The sequence below is a fragment of the Periplaneta americana genome, chromosome 11, assembly GCF_040183065.1.
Source record: "Periplaneta americana isolate PAMFEO1 chromosome 11, P.americana_PAMFEO1_priV1, whole genome shotgun sequence".
In the NCBI taxonomy this organism is placed as follows: Eukaryota; Metazoa; Arthropoda; class Insecta; order Blattodea; family Blattidae; genus Periplaneta; species Periplaneta americana.
In genome coordinates, this window is record NC_091127.1 from 74818169 (window position 1) to 74840660 (window position 22492).

At 34.7% G+C, this 22492-nt stretch overlaps 1 protein-coding gene across 2 annotated transcripts in view; it reads right to left on the reverse strand.

Moving 5' to 3' along the window:
• Nucleotides 1-22492, reverse strand: part of cpx (synaptic transmission protein complexin) — a 449267-nt gene that overhangs the window by 11710 nt on the left and 415065 nt on the right. Inside the window, exon 3 of one of the 2 annotated variants that reach the window (XM_069839638.1) lies at nt 16293-16434. In XM_069839638.1, the coding sequence (XP_069695739.1) occupies nt 16293-16434 (142 nt within the window). The remainder of the gene's footprint in view (nt 1-16292; nt 16435-22492) is intronic. The other variant, XM_069839639.1, reaches the window with a different exon arrangement.

A 22492-nucleotide genomic window follows, 5' to 3' on the forward strand; every position in this document is an offset into this window, starting at 1 on the left:
TGATTCACGAGGATTTACCGTCCTTTACGAAGCATATCTCCGAAGACATTCTAAGCAAAAAATGTCATATAAACATGGGTCCTATTCTCAATATTTACAGAGTTATGTTTCGTTTCTGGAACGCATTACTGTGAACGCGTGATCTTGGTCAGCGTACAGTCAGCAGCCAGCGCGAGCGCTACGGAATTCAGAGATAGCTGTATGCAGTTAAGTAGCGCGACGAGTGCCGTTCACAAGGATGCGGCCAAGTGTACTCAAGCGAACGGCGACATTTTTAAAAATGTGTTGTAAACTCTCCAAGACTGTAAATTAGGATGCAAAATTGAACTGCAAATAATGAAGTCTTTGGGAGTGGTGTGATTTGTAATAATTGTTGTGATAAGTGCGTGAGAATAATGTAATTTTCTAGTTAAAAATAGAAAAAGATGTCTGTACGAAGCAAGTAAGGAGTTCATAGCACATTTTTAGCTTCATAATACTTGTCAATTAAAGAAATGATACTTCTGAATGATTCATTTTCTATTTGTATTATTATTTCACCTTCAAACTAAAGAAAAAAACGTATTTTACAAACAACTTTAAAATTTATTAGTGTAACTTTGAAAATATTGAGGATAGGAACTATGTTTATAAGACTTTTTTGCTCAAAATATCTTCAGGAATAAGCTCCGTAAAGGACGGTAAATCCTCGTGAATCACCCTGTATGTCAATTACATTTCATACACTGTTAGTCTAGTATTTTAAATATGTACAAAAAGTCCATCACAAGGTACAGTGACGAAATAAATAGACAATTAAAGAATGGATTTCCTGAGCACCACATATAATATTTTTAAAATTATTATTATTATTATTATTATTATTATTATTATTATTATTATTATTATTATTATTTTTGGTTAGGGGAAGAACAACATACTAGTTGACCAAGTAGCGAAGATTCTGAAACAGAGTGGCGCTGATATTAATCTGCGTTTATGATAACTACAGCCTATGCTGTAATGCTATACTATAGTCACCGTATAATAGCAAATGAATCAATGACATAATGGTTAAAAAGGCTGTTGCATACAATATAAACACATACTAGATTTATAAAGCAGTACTTCGTAAGTTAGTTCATTTATCGATGGCATTAAATAATTTGCTACTATTTAATGATCCATTTAATTGTACACCTATCAATTTTAAGAAAAGAATTAGTTCATCTAATACCGATACCAAGGAAAGCGCAGTTAAATTACATTCTAAATGAAAAAGAAATGTCTTTCTTCACAGACCTTTTCATATCAAATATTGTACATAATAAAATTACAATTAATGTATATGAACAAAGTTATTTCGTCGAATCATTGGTTTAACTTTGTGTATTGTTTTCTTTCTGCAGAATACAAACATTTTGCTGGAGATGACATACTGTGACCACTTGTCTCTGTTCTCGATTTTTTTTTCATAGACTGTACTGAGACAAGCTAATTTAATTGTCATATTCGTATCAGTTTCTCCATAGACTTATCACTTAATTAATAAGATTTATTATCCATTTAAAAATGCCACTTGGTCACGTAAGTGTTTTCCGTTTCTTCATGCTAAAAGAGAGGTCTAGTATAGTACTATCTGTAAATTTAACAGCTTGATCACGTATTGTTTTCCGTTTCTTCTATGCTACCACTGAAAGAGAGGTCTAGCATGGTACTATCTGTAAATTTAACAGCTTGATCAAGTATTGTTTTCCGTTTCTTCTATGCTATCACTGAAAGAGAGGTCTAGCATGGTACTATCTGTAAATTTAACAGTATTGATCACGTATTTTTTTCCATTTCTTCTATGCTATCATTGAAAGAGAGGTCTAGCATGGTACTATCTGTAAATTTAACAGCTTGATCACGTATTGTTTTCCATTTTTCTATGCTATCACTGAAAGGGAGGTCTAGCATGGTACTATCTGTAAATTTAACTGTAAATTTAACAGTATTGATCACGTATTTTTTTTCCATTTCTTCTATGCTATCACTGAAAGAGAGGTCCAGCATGGTACTATCTGTAAATTTAACTGTAAATTTAACAGCTTGATCATGTATTTTTTCCATTTCTTCTATGCTATCACTGAAAGAGAGGTGTAGCATGGTACTATCTGTAAATTTAACTGTAAATTTAACAGTATTGATCACGTATTTTTTCCATTTCTTCTATGCTATCACTGAAAGAGAGGTCTAGCATGGTACTATCTGTAAATTTAACTGTAAATTTAACAGCTTGATCACGTATTGTTTTCCATTTCTTCTATGCTATCACTGAAAGAGAGGTCTAGCATGGTACTATCTGTAAATTTAACAGCTTGATCACGTATTGTTTTCCGTTTCTTCTATGCTATCACTGAAAGAGAGGTCTAGCATGGTACTATCTGTAAATTTAACAGCTTGATCACGTATTGTTTTCCGTTTCTTCTATGCTATCACTGAAAGAGAGGTCTAGCATGGTACTATCTGTAAATTTAACTGTAAATTTAACAGCTTGATCACGTATTTTTTTCCATTTCTTCTATGCTATCACTGAAAGAGAGGTCTAGCATGGTACTATCTGTAAATTTAACAGCTTGATCACGTATTTTTTCCATTTCTTCCATGTTATCACTGAAAGAGAGGTCTAACATGGTACTATCTGTAAATTTAACAGCTTGATCACGTATTGTTTTCCGTTTCTTCTATGCTATCACTGAAAGAGAGGTCTAGCATGGTACTATCTGTAAATTTAACAGCTTGATCACGTATTGTTTTCCGTTTCTTCTATGCTATCACTGAAAGAGAGGTCTAGCATGGTACTATCTGTAAATTTAACAGCTTAATAACGTATTTTTTCCGTTTCTTCTATGCTACCACTGAGAGAAAGGTCTAGCATGACAAAAAAAACTTGTTAAACGGACCAAAATGCGCTAATTTTGAGAGTGTTCCAAAAGTTATGGGGCACTTTATGATTCACATCTGACGCAAGAAAAAATATTTTTAGTTTCCTTATTTTTATTATTAGATACAGAAATTCGAATATGTTATTTCAAAATCATCATTACAGTTTATATTATACAGGGGTTCATCAAATAAAATAAATTATTTGTATTCTAAGAACATGTACAATATTGCACTATAAATTAATGGGGTTCCATACTTAACCGAGGTGTTTTCAATTAAGGTTATTTTACAAAATAGAATTGTTAGTTACCTTGAAGAGAAGTCCTGAAACTAGTCTACTGTGCAGAACATAGTTACAACACACATTATAGAACCATTTGAGAGAAGGCGAGCGAAACACACTCCAATCTTTGGTTAGTCTCAATTTCAAGCGCCGTGGAAAACGTTATTGTCAATTTGGTAACAATGCGCATCCACAAAATGGTACCGTATTTAACTTTTTATAACGCTACAGAATTCAGAGACGTACTTCGTTGAAAGACTAACTTCTAGCTAATATTTTTTCTGTTAGTGTATGAATAGAAGAGGATGGATTTTAGAATATTATTATACAATTATGAAAGATTTATTTTTAATAGAATGTGATTATTACAGGATAGAACATTTACCTCCATACTCTCTCTAGCGAACATGAATATACTATGCACCGTAGACAAGGCTTCAGATAGAACAACTATCGAACATATCTTTCGCTACTATAACAGCAGAACAAACTATTAAATGGTGCGCTGCCATATTTTAATTTACCGGTAAGTAAATATATAAATATAATCAAATATATAACTTTAAAACATACATATTAAAGAGAAAAATAATATGATTGTGAACCAGAATCTTAAAGTTAATATATTTTCCGTACAATATTTGTAGATTGTAGTCAGATGAATTACATCTGTGATGAAATATACTTATTTTCATAACTGCAATTGCATCCCCACCGCTACAGTACATACTGATAGGCGATAGCTCGCTGCCCTGTCCACGTTGCCCATATAGTCGATGCTTGCCCTGACGTCATTCCGTTTTGTAATGACGGACGCTGGTCTAGTTGAATTCTTAGGTATCTTGTTTAATTTCTTTTAGGGATTGTTTCATTGAAGAACTTTAATTGAAATAGTTCTATTGACCGTCTTCTAGTGAAGACTATTACAGCGCTTTTTCCTGTATTTATTTTTATTTTCCAGTTTTGTAGCCATTTTACAATTGAATTTAGGTAATTTGGAATTCTGATTTAAGCACTTTGTATAATCCAATCAGTGTATATGATGGTATCGTAAGAATATTGTGCGAAATAGCAGTTTTAGTTGCGAGGGAAGTCTGCTGTATAGATGTTGAATAGAATTGGAGTAGAAACTGCTCCTTGGGGTATTCCTACATTTATAGGCAATTTAATAGGGTACGCAATTATCTGTTGCATAGAAAGCTGCTTTTAATACGAATGTATGAATAAGGAAAATGTGCAGTGAGTATTTTTATAAGTTCTTTAGTCCAAACAGTGTCAAATATTTTTTATATGAAAGAAGAGACATACTGTAAGCATGCCTTAAAAATATTGGTATGTATTTACTAGAGATGAATAAAACTAAGTGCCGCTCTCGCTCGCTGTTTTCGTTGCATTATTGTCTTGCGAGTCTCGTTTCGTCATTCTCGTGCGCTTCGAGTCTCGCTAATCATTCTCGAAATAGCATTTGGTCGGCGTCTAAAGATTTCGTAACTTTGAATAACATACATTGTTGTAATAAATAACATTATAAATGTTTAAATGAGACAAAAAGACAAAACAGAACAGTATCTTAGTTATCAAAATGTTCTGATTCTATTATATGATTTTACCTATGGTTATATAAATAGAAAAAAACAATTCTCAATAAATTTGCATTTCTAAGAAACATACAACATAACGTTAATATCTTTTTACTTGAGATTGCACACTTGATCTCAAACATATGAAAAGAAAATTCCTAGCCTTTTAATAAGGGCCTAGTAATTAAATAAAGATTGGAGGACGGATTGTTATACACTGAAAGGTAGAGATGATGTTTCAAATAATAATAATAATAATAATAATAATAATAATAATAATAATGATTTATTTTAGCTGGCAGAGTTAAGGAGTTAAGGCCGTAGCCAAATAGGCTACTTGATTGTTTATACCTACATATATAACAGTTGCCAGAGTAGATAAAAGTTCAGTCAGGTATAAACAACTGTGGCGATTCAAGGCTGCTTGACATTCGGGACTTCGAGAGTAATCGATCTCGGCGTCTCGAAACACTCACAAGCAGTTTTTACATCAACGACGCGACGTAGAACATTGTCGTGCGGGTTTTCGGCTTTGCGGGCGCTATTAGTCTTGCTTTCTCGATCGTTGTTCATCTCTAGTATTTACATATATAAAATAACTGATGATTGGTACTATGACTTGCTTTGAATCCGAACTATCGTAGCATCTACCGCGATAGGTCTGCCATCTATCTGGGAAGTACTACATCCGGAGAAGCTGCCCTGTATGGGCATGATGGAGAACCTCAATATTTTTTTATAATGTAGTTAATTACACTGTTTCCTCACAAATATCATCCAATAGCGGGGTTTTCTCTACATTAATATTTCGGTTTCTTCCACCTGACACTAGGCAGACTTTCAGTTGAATGTGCGTAATATGAGCTCAGTATAACACTGATCTCCATTTAAGAGAACGTAACAGTACGTATATAGCGATAACAAATGATCGATGAAAGAAATACGTAATAATTTCAGCGCTGTGCGGACAGTATCGGGTCCATAAAGTGATACAGATGTGATAGTGTTTATTGGTTTTACTGTAGACGATGCAATAATAAACATATTTTTATATTTCACTTCCTACTGAAATATTTTACTGCAAATGTAGGCCATCCAGTGGGGGGGGGGGCGAGTCTCCATTTAAATGTTGCTCTACTCTTAGCCTTGTGCATGTGCCTTAGAACAAGAATTACTTTACTTTATGCCTCCTTGGTAACTCGATTGGCAGAGCAATGGTTTGACTGCGGACCCGGGTTTGAATCCGGTTGATGGTAAGCCGTATGTGGTTGACAAAGCCGAGGCTCTTGATAATTTTCCTCAGGTTTCTCTCGTTTTCCTCCATCATTTCAGCGCCACTCTCCATTTCAATATTCATTATTATCATTACAGTAACAATACCCAAAACTGTGTCGGTGTGATTTAGTATTGTAACTAGCGCACAGATGGCAGCAGTAATACGCTTTCGAGGAGAGATGGGAGACATTGCAGTGAGACTCCATCAGGACCATAAAGACGTCCAAGCAGAATCGACAGATGGCGCCATAATTCTGAATAACAATATAAAAAAGAGCGCGAAAGTTCGAATTTGACTTCAAACATTAAGTTATTCCTACAATAAGAGCGGTCATGCACAATAAGCCAACTAGACATTGTAGTGCTAGCCTTCGAACCCTTCCTCCATAAGAAATAAAAGATAACTATTTTGGGCTGTCATACTCTTGTTGAGATTTAATTTTGGGCAATTTTCTCCTTTTTAATTTTAACACTAGACAAACAGACAATGGGACTCCGATAGCGTGATATCACCGTGAAATCGTACTCAACAAATATAAGCCATATATAATTGTAATATAAAACAATAATGCTACAATCTAATTCGAAAATTAGCCATTTTAAATTAAGTATTGACATTGTTTATGCTGCATTCCATAGTGTAGCAGTTTATTTTTATAGGTGTAACACTATAACATTTCAATCTGGTAACTTATGTTGGTTATAATGTATTCTGCTTACATTTCAATCTATACTTGTATAGTTCAGTTTTTTTATTGTCTCATGGAAAGTGTGCGCTTCCTTCTCTCGTTGGTTAACAGTTCCAAGCAGGGCAGCCAGTGGAGTCATGCTAGCTATAAGGCAAAGTGTTAGTGGTTTCTATTCTACACTGCCTTGTGTCTATTTGGTTTGGCTCATTGAAATGTTAATAATTTAGAAACTATATGCGTCTTTATTAACCACAATTAAGCAAAGCAAAGGTTGTTGAAAGGCAGTTGGCTGGCATTGGTGCAGTCATCTTCTGGAATATCGATTTCAAACATGAAATATTTGTTAAAGTCTTTATATATTTTTAGTTAAAAGTGTAAGAATTTAATTAATCTTCTTTATATATTGGGGGATATTTCAGAAGAGACTTCACTGCAGTTTTCTATTTGTTCTAGTAAATTTCATTTACATTTGTATTTTATGAACTGATTAGCAATAGCAAAGCGACAATGATATGACTGTGTCGAAGGACTAACAGTGGCACTCGACGTCTATTGGCACAGAACAGAACCAGTAGGAAGTCCGTGTCCGCAGCAGTTGGGTACTTGAAAATCAGCATCTTTGTTCAAAACAATTTTATTCATCTTTGATTTATGTTGTATAAAAATCGACATGTTTTATGTAGGCCTACATTATAAAATTATGCTACATCGAACATAGAAATTGTCATTCATTTGTATTATATGTTCGTAGTTTTATTAATGAACCGATACTATACAAAACTAGAAAATATCATCTATCATATATATTATACGTATGTAATTATTTATATTATTAGATGATGCTATATTAAAATAAATTTTACATTTTATATGTATTACGTTCTTCATATTATTAAAAATATTATCATAAGCAGAAAGTTCAATCAATTATGTTATTACGTAGACTGTTAAATTATGGCATATCGAAGGTAATAATCCTCATCAATTTTACGTTCTTATCTAGATTATTAAACTACGACGTGCCAGAAAAAGAAATCGCCACACGTTACTTGCATATTATACAGAGTGAAATGTAATTATCTTAATATATAAAATTGAATGTGGGTATGTATGTATGTATGTATGTATGTATGTATGTATGTATGTATGTATGTATGTATGTATGTATGTATGTATGTATGTATGTATGTATGTATGTATGTATGTATGTATGCATGCATGTATGTATGTATGTGTGTGTGTATGTTCTCTATACAAATCTACACGCTTTGACCGATATGTGCCAAAGTTTGCACATTTAACCTTCATAACCAGGAGAAGAACACAGGCTACATTAAAATTGTGCAATGGAAGTTAAATTAATTAAAATTGTAAAAAATAAAAATAAATAGATCAAATATTCACGTATAATATTAAAATGCAAAATCTACTACAGTCAATTGTTTTTTATTATTGTCTGTTGTATTCAACATCGACTTTCACGAGGCCATGGAAATTTTTTTTAAATTTTTTTTAAATTTAATTTATTTGACAATTTTTGTACATTAGTACTATCAATTGTGCTTAAATAATTAACGTTACAATAATATGAGACTTGTGGAGAGGGTGACGTCCATTAACGTTCCTCAAAGCATCAACAAATCAGTGTGCCTTTTCCTCTTGAGGCGACGATCAGGCCGTGCAGGGGGCAGGTTCCGAGGAATCTGGTTGATTAAGTTGTTAGAATGTGTTGACAATGATGGAAATTTTAACACGAAATTAAATTACATTGTTGTTACACATCATGAAGGCTAAAACTAGATAATTCATGCAATAAGTATCTTTACGCACTCCAGGACCGTAATTCCTCGATGCAGTTCTGTAGATAGTGAGCAGATTGTTTTATACAACTAAATTCTAGAATTATTTGAAACTACAAGGTTTGCTACCACATAATTTACTTAATATTGAATAACCAATAGTACTATTGCGAAATATTGACTCACCAAAATTATGCATGAATAAGAATTGGTGTGAAAAACTCATACGAAACGTAATAGAATTGGCAATATTAACGGCAAAAATAAAAGGAGATGTTTTTATTCCACGTATTGCTAGGATACTCATTCAATTTTAAGCAACTGCAATTTCAATGTCGCTAGCATTTGTAATGGCCATATTAAAAAGAAGCTCAAGGACAGTCGTTCAAAGTTGCAGACATTAACTTAAAAACTGCGTGTCTTTCACATCCTCGCTATATTTTATACAAAGAAGTGGGGGGGGGGAAGATTTTACACATATCAATAAGCAATTCAATGATACTTTTGTCATGTATGTGAATGTATATAAGCCCACTGAAAATAGCACTGTATTAATTCTCAAAATATTGTTGTTCACATCCAAAAACGTGTTGCTGCGAAATTATATCTGTATAATCACGTTGTAAATGTAGTATGTTAAGCGTTGTGGAAATAAAAATCTCTTAATTTCTAAAATACCGGTAGGCCTATACGTTTCTCAGAATATTAGTCTTTATGTTAAAAAACGACATTGCGAGTTTATATTGTATCTGTATTCTGTGTATAAAATTAGAATTAATATAATATGTTCTGAATTATGAGATATAGTTTCAAGTTATATTAAAAAAACTGGGTAGGCCTATGATATAAGTGGGTGTACAGCGGTCAAGAGGTAAAAAAATCTTCCAATATAAATTAAATTATATATGTATATATTGGTTCGATAATGAAACTGATCAGAAAGAGGAGAAGGAATTATATTTTCGTTGGGTTTTACTTTGTTTATAGTTTGATTTTTCTATTACTTTATTTGTATTTCTGGTGGTGTGGAAGAAAAGGCCTAATGGCCTTATCTATACTAGAATAAATAAATAAACACAAATGAATAAAACAAATAAATAAGTACCGGTAACAACAATTAAATACATAAAAACAAATAACTATATAAATTTAAAACAACAGTTTAACGTCAGGCACATGATGAAATGTTTTCTTTTCGGTGCATGATTTACAACCCTGAGTTAATCCTGGAAGACATTGGGCTAAGGAGTTCATTAATTCATGTAAGTGACGTTAAGTAAAGATTCATCTTTATGGGCGAGGAAAGCTTAGTAAAGAAATTCGTTTTTGTTGTCTGTAGTTAGGTTTCCGAGATTTCCGAAAATGTAATAACCAGTTTAATTAAAAATAGAAGCAGAAAGGAAAACCCGGGCAATGCCGGGTACTTTCAGCTAGTGTACTATAAAGTATTGCAGAGTATTCTTTACACCAGAAGAAACATATTTTGTCATATAAACGTATAGCCGATACTGCATTGTTATCAAGATATGTTAACATTGCATTATTTCAAAGGTAATCTACCAATATTATCCGTGGCTAAAATCGAAACTAACAGTCGGTGTTTTTTTTTTTGTGGGAGATGTATTTATAGTTGGCCATGTCAAGTACTCGTAGTTACGGTGATGTTTTGTCAAATCATGACAATTGTATGTAGAGTTATATTTTGAAGAATGCATAGACACAGGAAGCTCATTTTCGTTATCAGGTGGACAAAAGACATTTTGAAAATGGGCTCCTAATGTGTAAGTTGCACTAAGAATTGTTATATTTAATTAATTTGTTATTTCGAACCTTCGTTTGAATTTAAAATTAAATAACCGCACAAAATTAAGACCTTAAGGCAGTGGTGGGCAAAATGAACGTAACCCACAAGACAGGATTTAAATGGCAACTACATAATGTGGGAGGGGTTGCATTCTACAGTGCAGTGACGGATTTAAAGACAGTTGCGCCACTACACCTACCATATGTAATTAGAATAGTCCATTCACGTGATATTTAATTAATAATTTTTCAAACGAAATTGGGATTTATATCTATGCATGCTATTTTCAGTTGCGCAAGGAGATGAGTATCACTTAAGCGGGATCTGTGGCTGGACTTTATCAATTTCATTTTAGAAAACAGCTGTTCGCACTGGTAGGTTGATGAATACATACCGTCATTTCCCATAACTATGGTCCTGGAACACAACTATGGTTCACGATACAACCATTCAAAGATCATTGTAGAAGTAACATAGACCGTTCGTAGATAGCTGCAGTGACTTGAATTCAAACTACAGTACAGCAAGAACATAGATAAAGGAGGTACTACGTTATGGAGTACAAAATTTGAATAGTTGTATCGTGGACAATAGTTATGTTCCAGGACCATAGTTATGGGAAATGACGGTACTCATTATTTTTGAAGCAAACTGTCAAAGCAGTAGATATGTAGTACTGGACATCTTTTAAAAAATTTAGCCCCCAGTAGACCTTCACATTCTGCTTTCAAGAAGTCATCATTCTGCAAATCCAGTACCTCTAACTGCAATTCTGGGATAACATTTTCAATTTAAACATGAAAAGGAGTGGCAAAAATATTGAAATCTTTCTCCATCCTTTGAAAATCACTGAATCTGTGTTCTTTGAACTCGTATAACAGGTGATCTATTTTAAGAATGTACATATTTAAGTTCGCGTCCTGAATATTTGTAACTGATCCTAAACATGAGAAATGAAAGAACCGCCTTTCTTGTAAGTGCGATAACCTCTCGATTCATATGATTCTGCGAGACATTGTATCACTAATGAAGCTCCGAAGTACAGCAGTCCAGTATAATCCGCCACGTACAAGCGCAGTATTTTTATGGAGTGGGGGAAGGGGAAGGTAGGGGGAAAGTTTGATGCTTCGCTGAGGTCTGACGTCACTGCGGCAATGCCGCAGGAATGCCCACCATTGCCTTAAGGTAATCTTTAATTTCGTGGAGGGAGGGGGAGAAGAGACCTTCCGAATACTGAATTAATTTACTATGAGTATATGTAATTTTTCCTGGGTGTTAGAGTTAGGTTGTATTTATAAGTTACAGTCATGTGACATAAAAATATGTCAGTAGAAAATGGATTTTTATTCCTGCAAAATTTTGACGTCTTAAACAGTAATGTACAATGTATTAATACTATAATTAAGCACAATAAGCTATGGAGACTGCGGTACGTCCGGACTTTAATGCAGACGTGCCTGTAGTGAAAGAAAAAAGTGTAACTGAATTTTTAGGATCTATAAGCACAATACATGTTGGATATACAAAATAACTTTCTATAATATTATGCTAAAGAATTTTCTTTGGCGATCATAGTAGTATATTGGTCTACGATTTTGCTAATAATTTCTCCTGAGTAAAAAAAAAAAAAAGTGAACATAGATAAATAAACTTTTACAAGCATATTATTTTCTTTATTTATAAGAATAAAACATTTTTACTAGTAGCTGTCCTTCGTAATGCTCGAATTTAATAAGAATTTTTCACTGAAACTACAGAGTTGTTTCCGATCTCTGATAACGAATTTTAATGACATCATGTGCGTCAGGAGTCACACGACAGCTGAACTGTGGCGCGAGGTGACAGACCAGTATTGAGTGATCTCATAGCCAAAGTGTACGGCGACTCACAGCAGAAATTCCCAATAAAATCGAGCCTTTTTGGGAGGAGTACATTACGACCCTTTCCAATGCCAAGTACAGTTAAGTGAAAATAAAAGAAGCCTGCAATAAACGAGGTTTCGTTATTTCCAAGAAAGGCATCTTCTGTGTACTTAATAGGATTGGTAAAGCTCGAATGGAATTAATTTGTATCATCTCGTGGGGTGCGGCGACTTGTGACGAGGGATGGATTTGTTTGCTTTTTCCACTCTGGAATTAATCCCATCCGAGTTTTGCCACAAGATGCCTTTCTTCGAAATAACGAAACCACGTTTTTTGCAGACTCCTATGATTTTCACGTAACTGTACTTGGCATCGGAAAGGGTTGTTATGTATCCCTCCCAAAAAGGCTCGATTTTCTTGGGCATTGCTACTGTGATACACCGTGCACTCTCATTATGAAATCACTCACTACTGACTGGTCTGTCACCTCTCGCCGCAATTCAGCTGTCGGTGTGATTCCTGACACACATGACGTCATTCAAATTCGTTATCAGAGATCGGAAACAACGCTGTAAGCCGAAAGAAAATCCAAAACCAATTGAATACTTGATGCTTAGGCAAATTTTGCAACTTACTCTTCTTCGTTTTACTATTTTGGAGGTATCGGTAAAGTATTGTGGCGACTGAGGTAGAACAACTTCCAAAGAAGGAAGTCTCAGAATTACTTGAATTAATTATTGTAGAAGAAAAGAACAAGATAAATTAAGATAGCAAAACAGAGAGGACTTGTGTATCAACAAGCATAGTCATACTAAATTATTTTATCATCGGTAAATAAACTTTGCAAGTTATTTATGCTTAAATATTGAGATGTTCTTCCACTTACGCCATTATAATTAAATTAATTCTAAATGCATAGGCTATATGTCGTGCACAATTCAGTATTTCTGGAATTCTACTTGGAAATTTAAGTATTTGTTTTATGAATATATTATCAGGGTTTTTAATTACGATTCCTTAATCGAGAAAGAACTAAAACGACAGTCCAAGAATGACAATAAATTATTCATATTAAATGATTAAATAATTACGCATGTGTTCAAGGTTGCCCATTTTCAGATTGAAGGTTTGAAAGTAATCTCAGAATTTTAGTTCCGGACTACCACTTCTTCTTTCGCTGAAATTGTAATAGCAGGCATTTTTTAATACTCTTACTTCATCCATTCTCAACATTTCTTCCTTGCATTGTACTGGGTGAACAGTATAGAACATAACAGATTTCACGGCCGGCCGGCTATGCACGTGTAGGTGAGGGACTCAAGGCCGCGCGAGGCCGTGAAACCTGTTCTGCTCTATACTGTTCACCCAGTATTATACATTGTTTATCTTGAACGATACTGTATTTTTAATATATTCACAATTAAAAGTTATGTAAATCATCAATAAATTTTAAGTGAAGTATTGATTTCTAAATACATTATTATAGAAAAAGTGTGGCTTATTTTAAATAAGAACAATCTGTAGAATTCCAAGTATCCAACTGTCACAGTTCCTCTGTTACTAATGCGTACGATACAGTCACTGCAAGGAGCGACGCCATCAGGGAGAGCGCAGCAACAACACAACAAACCGGATTCCTCACTTCAAATCTCACAGCCGTAAAGAGAAGACAGCTTTTTTAATACTCTTGTTTCTACGAGTTTAGTTATAAAATTTTGACTTCCACAGTTTATGCGGAATATTATTTTCTATAATATGTTGACGACTCGTGAAAGGGGAAACGGGAACTCTTGCGTTTGTACATAAAATTTCATTTTCCGTAATACCTATGTAAATACAATTTGTGACAATAGGAATATATTTAAGAATTTGTACATAACATCAAAGATATTTGAAATAAATTTTGTTTTATTTGAATTACAGATATAACACTCTTACTTTAAATGTATGGGTTTCAGTTAAAACCTGGAAATAATTTCCGTTACATAACATATTTCTCAAAGAGTGGAAAGTTTATAAAAGCCAAACGTTACAGCCACAACAGTGGTTAAGAGTATTATTACTTTTGAGATGAGGTTGTTTTCTGGCTTGTTTCATTGGATGCTTAAGAGGCCATGGCTTCCTGGTTTCACTAGGTTGAAAATAATACTAAACAATAATAATATGTAGTGTGTGTATGCATATTTCTCATGAGGGGAGGATAGAATCCTAGATAGAGAATACCATACATAAAATTATTATTATCCTCATTCGATACGGCTCAACGCTTGGTCGCACTGAGTTGCTTGTCTTGCATCTTGAACATAATAAAACTTATATCCATGAGCAGGCTTAAGATAAGACGTTTAATTCCTAAGTTATTGATTGTTGTCAGCTTGTTGGTGATGATAATACATCAATTATTTTCTTTGTTAAAACAATTATATTTTGTGAGGGGGATAGAAGTTATTCGTGGCAGGGATGTTAATGTGAATTTATGAGGGAGGATAACTTTCCAACAGGGGGAAATCCCCTCGCCCCCCCCCCCCCCGTTAATTCGCATCGTGTGTGTATGTAATCTTTCTTTTGTAGAAATTAGGTTTAGTTCGCATATGGATTTTTTTCCATGTAACATTAGATACCTAAATGTTCAGCGAAGCTCTAGTGACAGCAAATGAAATTATTGTATTGAACAGAGGTACATTTGGGAGATTAAAAGGGCATATTAATCTGGAGATCCAATTCTAACAGACGTGAATATAGGTAGTGGGTAAAGTAGTTCTCAGATTTGTCATAAACATTAGAAGCTCTGTCGAGCAGAGATTATCTGTAGGCTACCTTGTGGTATAACATATGGATTACTGCGGTAATACGAGACTGGGCACTAAAGAGGGAGGAAATTGATCCCATTTCTAGGCCACAGTTAATTAGAGATCACAGTAGGTAATTGATGAGAGTGCATGGACTCTGATTTGACCCCGCTCTAATGAATCGCAGTATCTCTGCAAATATTTGCAACTACACAAGTTACACAACGCAAACAATATACTGTACTATAGATACTGAATTTCTGCGATGAAACTTCAGAGTTTTACAATTAAATAGTGTGTGGAAATTTGATTTCTTTGCGTTTGGGAACATAAATATTCCAATCTTAGGGTGATACCGCTTGAGAACTGAAAAATTCTGCAACCCTCCTGGGTCCATCACAGCTGAACAAAATAAGACAGAATACAACGCTTAAACAAGAGGTTTCGAGTATATAACTACTGTAAAGCAATTCCCATGTATGGTTACAGACTATTTATACATCCATCGCTTATGCATGGTTTATTAGTAACGTTTTCTGTCTCAACTCTGTATAAGTCTCGTATAAAAACTATGCATGGTTTATTAGTAAGACCGTAACAAGCTACAAAGACAATTTTCTTAATATTCTCCTCTCAGATACTGTTAATTTCCGAATCGACGAAGTTACATTTTTATAGGTTGTCCTTAAGGGCTGAATGTATTACTTTTATTTGTTCTCTGTTTTTCTTAACGTTAACCTAACCTAACCTAACCAAACCAAACCAAACACAACTTAATCGAACCCAACCAACCTTAGCAGAGAGTCCCACAACTTGTAAATTTGTTTTCTGTCCGTCATGTTTTAGAAAGTTTCTGCGCATTTAGTCAAGTTTTCCCTTGGATCCATTCAGTTGTAGTTATTTACCACTTTTACTGCTGTCTACATAGCTGGTTATTCACAACTGTGCTCATAAACCAAAACTGTTTTAAATCTATTGAACCTCCATTGATTATTAAGTTCCTCTACGGACAAGGGAGTTAAGTTCTTTATTCTTTATAGCCAAGCTAGAGAGTTTTTTTTTTGCCGTTTAAAAAATTATAAACAGATAGTCTGTAAAATAGTCTATCTAATGCTATCACAATTATAACTAAAATTGTAGGTGAGTGAATGGTTTTTATAATGACTCATCAGAGTGATCCTGAGGAGGTTGTATCATAAAGGGAAAGAGTGTCTGAAATCAAGAAGCCACGGCTCGCGCGCCCCACCCGGGCGACGCGCCTGCTGCAGGGTGGGATGGGGTTTTGTGCGGGGTGCGTCCTGAACCTGTCTTACTCGTGAACTCGTCCTCTTCCTCAGCTTCGGCCTCTCGCGCCAGTTCTTCAGGAGTCTTCTTCTTCCGCATCAGCGGATTGGGCTCTTCTTGAGGCATCTGCTCTTGTACCTCTTCTTTTTTCTTGATGTTGTACTGTGAACACAAATACACAGTCACTTAAATCTCAGAATTCAACAAAATTCAGCAGTTTTACAAGCTAATTTGTTTGCAGTTACATTATGTACTGGCGTACTACTATAGCCTACTAACAGATCAGGCTTGCAGAGCTGGGCGACAATTGTGACGTTACGTCACACATCAGAATACGTCACTCACCCCTTCCTTCCATCCTCGCGTCATTGAGTTGGTAGGGAAGGGGATTTGTATTCAGTGTCTGTTTTATGTGATTGTGATTGCGTACGGGCCACAGATACGTCATTCAACGCCGGTGGACTGTGGAGGGAGAACCAACACTTACCCTATGCTTTCCATCCCTCTCTCGCCAGTTATGTATGCCTGGGTTAGATCGTAGGATCTTTACGTAGGGGACATGGGTTGAAATCTTGATGAGCTCAGGTAGAAGCTTGTGGTGTACAAAAACTTTTGGACAGGTATTCTCGGAAATTGTTCGTTTCTCCTTATGCAACTCAATTTTTCGTTAATTTGAAATCATCCTTATTATCACAAAAAATAAATAATTTTCATTTTGTTCCATATTTATAAACATTTGTCTTGTACAGTACACCTAAGTTAAAATAAATAATTAATATTAAAGGTAAAGGTAAAAGGTATTCTTAAAGGAGAAAAATTCGCTCCGGCGCCGGGGATCGAACCCGGGTTCTGGCTCTACGTACCAAGCGCTCTAACCAATTGAGCTACGCCAAAATTCAATCCACAGCACCGGATCGAATCCCTCTCCTCCAGTGTTTTTCCCTTTGTAGCCTGATTCCACGTTCGACATATATGTTGACATTTAAATTAAGTCAACTACCATTATACAAGGAACGCACTCAGCTGAGTGACTTGGTGGCCGGGATTCCACAGGAACATGCACTGTTGCTCGAAGAAACTCCGTGAAGATTAATTTATTTTTTGGTCCTACAGAATACATCTGTTATGGTAACAATTGATATTAAAACACTGGAGGAGAAGGATTCGATCCGGTGCTGTGGATTGAACTTCGGCGTAGCTCAATTTGTTAGAGCGCTTGGTACGTAGAGCCAAGGATCCAGGTTCGATCCCCGGCACAGGAGCGAATTTTTCTCCTCTAATATTAATTTTTACTATAACAGATGTATTCTATAGGATAAAAAATAAATTAATCTTTACGGAGTTTAATCTTTAAAATAAATAAATAACATTAGAGTACTTCAAAGAAACGACATAATTAACTCTCAAATTAATGTCAATGTGCGTAAGTTATAAGCAATTACTAGTAGGAAAAACAACAGCGAAAAGAGGAGCTGAAATAGAGGGAAGAATATTCCACTACTATTACGGACATATACAAGGAGTCCCATTCGTCTCCCGGTCTATAACGCGCGCACCAACTATACATGCGTCGCCGACTATGTTACGTTACTATCGATTTATAATCTCCCGCCTTTTTCTGATTATATAACTTTGATGCATACAGTTAGTCTATGTTTTTCTTTCATGAGAGCAGCGATGAACCTGCGGGTTCTCTAAAAGTCATTTGTAAGTAAGTAAGTAAATATGTGCAAATAGAATTATGGAGGATACTATTAACTTAGTCAACTCATTATGAAAGAAAAATATGTGCAATTATAATATGTATGCTATTATAAATCAACTCATTGTGAAAAAAATATATGTGCAATTATAATTATGAGTGCTATTATTAATCAACTCATTATGAAAGAAATCAAAGCTAGAGTAAAATAATAGGACATATATAAGAAATATAGAAAACAAGAGAATGAACAAAAGAAAAGAAAACATAAAGAAAATTAGAATTTAAGGCCTGTTGAAAGTAAACGGTAAGAATTTGTGACAATTAATTTCAGTGTGACTTGAAAATCGTTGCTGTTATGTTGGATGAGGCAACGGATTGCGCATAAACGGTGCTAATAAAGTTCGATATGATACAAAGGGGGGCAGTTGGTCACTCTAGTAGACACTTAGAGACTAACTTTATTACGCCACGTGTTCTCTCTCCTTTGACTGTTGTCTCGGTGCCATGGTATAATTGAATTCCTCTGTGTACAAACTCGGAGATGTCACTGACATTGATATTCCTTGCAAATTCCTCTTTGATCAATCTCCAAGGAGCACGAAACTTAGTAAGACTGCAATTTCTCATATCACAATGCCCACTGAGCTGAACACATGCATCGTCTGCAGCTTGAGGTACAGGACGGTTCCCAACACTAGCACCATTTACTACATCACATCAGGGGTAAGGAAACCATTTGGGTCTCGCGAGATTAGTTTTGTGGCAACAAGAATTTATTATTATTATTATTATTATTATTATTATTATTATTATTATTATTATTATTATTATTTTACTTCTTACTGATGGCAAAATTCGCACTATGTGCAAGATGGAAAAAGTTTAGAATCAAACATAAACAAGTTAATGAAAAAGCATATAAAAATATGTCTTCTACAAGAAGAAAGTATAAAGATTTTATAACAAAAACGATTAAAACAATGTCTTCTAAACTCACCTACAAATTATGATATAGATAAGGAATGGGAAAATATCAAAACTTGCATTGAAAAAGCGACCCAAGAGGCTGATGGAAAGAAGAGAAAAAGAAGAAGTAAAAAGGAGTTGAGGATTTGGAATAATGACATTCAATTAGCAGTTAAAGAGAAACAAAATGCATACAGACAATGGCTTCAACAGAAAACAGATCGGTCCAAAGAAAATTATATTAAAAAAAAACGAAGTAAAACAATTAATTAACGAAGCTCATCAAGAGTCATGGAATAAATTCATTTAGTAGAGTAGAGATTTTATTTGCGTTTGATTTATAGGTGTAAATGCATATTTAGATAAAAAATAATTGTAATGAATACTTTAAAATGTATACATAATAATGTATATTAACATTTTAATTAGATTAAGCAAGGGAAACTTCGGTTTACTGTTGGCTATTGGAAGAAATTAATAACGACCTGAGTACTCGATGTTTACGTAAATTTAACAACATTATTATTTTACTTTATGTAATTTTTGTGGGAAAGGAAGAATATATAATGTTAACTGTATAAAACGTTCCTCAACGACAATAGTTATTTATTGTGGTTAAACCAAGATCTCAGAAAGATCTATTATGAACTGCGACAGCGGAAGATAAAGAACATTAATTCGTATATTACCTTTATTGTAATTACATAAATTATAATCGAATCAATGAACCCGAAAACCACCCATCTTCATTTTTAGCTGTGGCTTTTATTTCAGTTTCGTGTTCTTCAAAGATAAATGCATCGTTTGAATTGAAAACATTCATACCTTTATATTGAATATGGAAAATATTGAACTTCAGCTCTATTCAGTTTGAAAACATGTCATGTGCAGCTGACTTGTTTTCCAATAAAGCGGAAAATACACACCATATAGTAGCATTTTCGGCCCTGCTAGCAGCTTGTAATCATAACCTACAATACCATTCAGTGTTTGTGTCTATCCTGCAAGTTCAGTCCTCTGTATATGAAATATTTGGTCTATAATCGCTTTATATAAAGTTGCATTTAAAATTAGTGATTCAGGATACAGTTCTGCAGCTGGTTCATTGAGAAAAGAAAGAGACGCAAAAGAAATTATGAGCCACGTGAAATGAAAATGGCAAGAGTGAAAGGTTCACAATTAAAATTAAATCAAGGAAATGTATATTAGTAACTAAAATAATTATTGGTGATTATCAGAGATGTCTACATCGTCATACTATTAGATGGCAATGTTCCGCGATAACATGACCAACGAATCTCTCATTTGCATCTCTTATTTCATATGGTGAAACCCATAGTCCTATTTCTTTATCTAGTATCTACAGCATACCTGCACAAATAGCGCTCAACGAGCGCGCGCGCTCCTTCGGAGCGGGAGAGCCGTGTTTTCCGCTCGCCGAAACGGACAGGAAGATACGTCAGAATGACATAGACTTGCTATGGGTAGAGGAGAGGGAAACGACCACTCAGTTATCCACTAGTAGTGGAGTGCAGTGTGTAGGCCTATTCTCAATAATTGTTTCACGTTGCTTACCTATTGCTACAGTACAGTATGGAGAATCTAAAAGACGGAACATAACATTTAACATTTAATGATTTACAGCTAGAACTTATTGATCTTCAATGTGACCTACGGGCTAAAGATCGTTTGAATAATACTACTAGCCTGGTTGAGTTTTACAAGACTAAACATTAGCAATAATATCCACGACTACACAGGCTGGCTGTGAAAATGATTGCTATGTATGGCTCAACATTTATATTTGTGAGCAACTGTTTTCTATAATCAACTTTAATAAAGGCAGGCATCGAACATCTGTAACTGAGGTTTCATTACGATCAGTAGGCTATTGTTCCCTTCAGATGCCAACAGCATAAAACCTCGTTTTGATGTACTGATAAATAAAAATATAACAAAATGATATTGTACATTTAAGTAGCTATAGAATTTCTATTATTTCTGTAAAATAAATATTTATTTATTAATTAATAATAGTCCAAGATAGTTTTGCAAACACTGAACGGGAATTCATTTCATAAACACTCGTAATAGTACTTCCTTTTGTGTATATTTTGTACGAGATCACCCCTTCTTCCAGTCCACCCTTATACAGAGCGCAGCTAATATCTGCATTCCGCTCATGAGCTGTGAGCCGGCTCGGAGAGCGCAAACCTTGTGCAGGCCTGATCTACAGGGTGTAAGGGGTTTGCGTGCCGTCCTTTTCACAGTCGTCGGGGACGGTCTACAGTATCAAAAAAGTCCATACAACATAGGGTCAAAACTTGATAGTTTTCCCAGAAAAAAACATTTCTTCTCTTATTTTATTCGCGTTATACTCCTTATATCGTTAGTAAAATTACGAAAACAATTACATCAGTAAGTATATCTAGCAAAGAGTTAATATTAGTTTAAATACATATTTATGTGTTCTATTACGTTTTCGTGAAGTTAAATAAAATTGCATGCTTAAATTTGTTAATATTCTGGTGTGAGAGACGTGGCAACGTGTTCAGCAGGCAGTACTCTTCACAGACGTACGTGCATGTCAGCTGAGTTCAAGCTCCTTGTCCATAGGTCTACTGCCGAGCGGATGACAGTTCGGTACCAGGTATTCGATAAACAACTTACAATATCATTCACAGTTTAGGAATATCATATGTTATTAATTTACGGAGAAAGTTGTCGTAATTCAAGTGAGGCAAGAAGATGTATCAATGGTTTTCGCAATGAAGGTTACCTATTCGGCGAACTTTTGTAGCAGTTTCTCAACGATTATTAGAAACTAGGAATCTCTTGCCTCGTTTCGGAAATCACACAAACAGAAATGTCTTTAAAAATGGTACTAGTTTATGGAAGTGGGAGAGATTAAAATGCTGCATTTAAAAAAAAGTTCGTGTGATTTTGTGCAGTAAACCATTATTGTTTATTTTTTAGACGTACATTAAAAAAATAGACCAATATTGCCAATATTGTTAAATAAAATGAACATTTATCATGAAGTTCCATTAATGAGATTGAAAGTTTGTAATTGCTGTTTGTTTTATGTAAACAACGGTCCGCCCCTGCATTAGAACAAAGCAACTGTTTTGTACCGGTATGTCTGCATCCGCTTAAGCTGTACTACTTGGTTTCACAAGTAAAGAACCTTCGTTGCAGGGTTGGGTTCAGGAAGCCATAAATCTGACTGACACGCTCCCCCAATTAGTGAAACTGTGGACAAAGATACCGCCAGGAGACCGCCGAGAATGCTGTGTTGTGAATTTTCCATTTTTGAAAGAATCCAACCAGTTGCAAAAGAAAATACATTTAAAGAGTCCAGCCAAGAGCAAACGTGGCAACAGCTTCCCCTAACTGGCCTGTCAATCACTGTCATCTGTGCAGAAGTGGTGTGAGGCCAGGGTTCTTTACTTGTGGAGCCGAGAGGTACAATGTACTTGTAAAGTCCCTCTTCCGCATTCAGCAACGTTGGCAAACGCCTAATGTTGTAAACTTTAATAATTAGTGAAA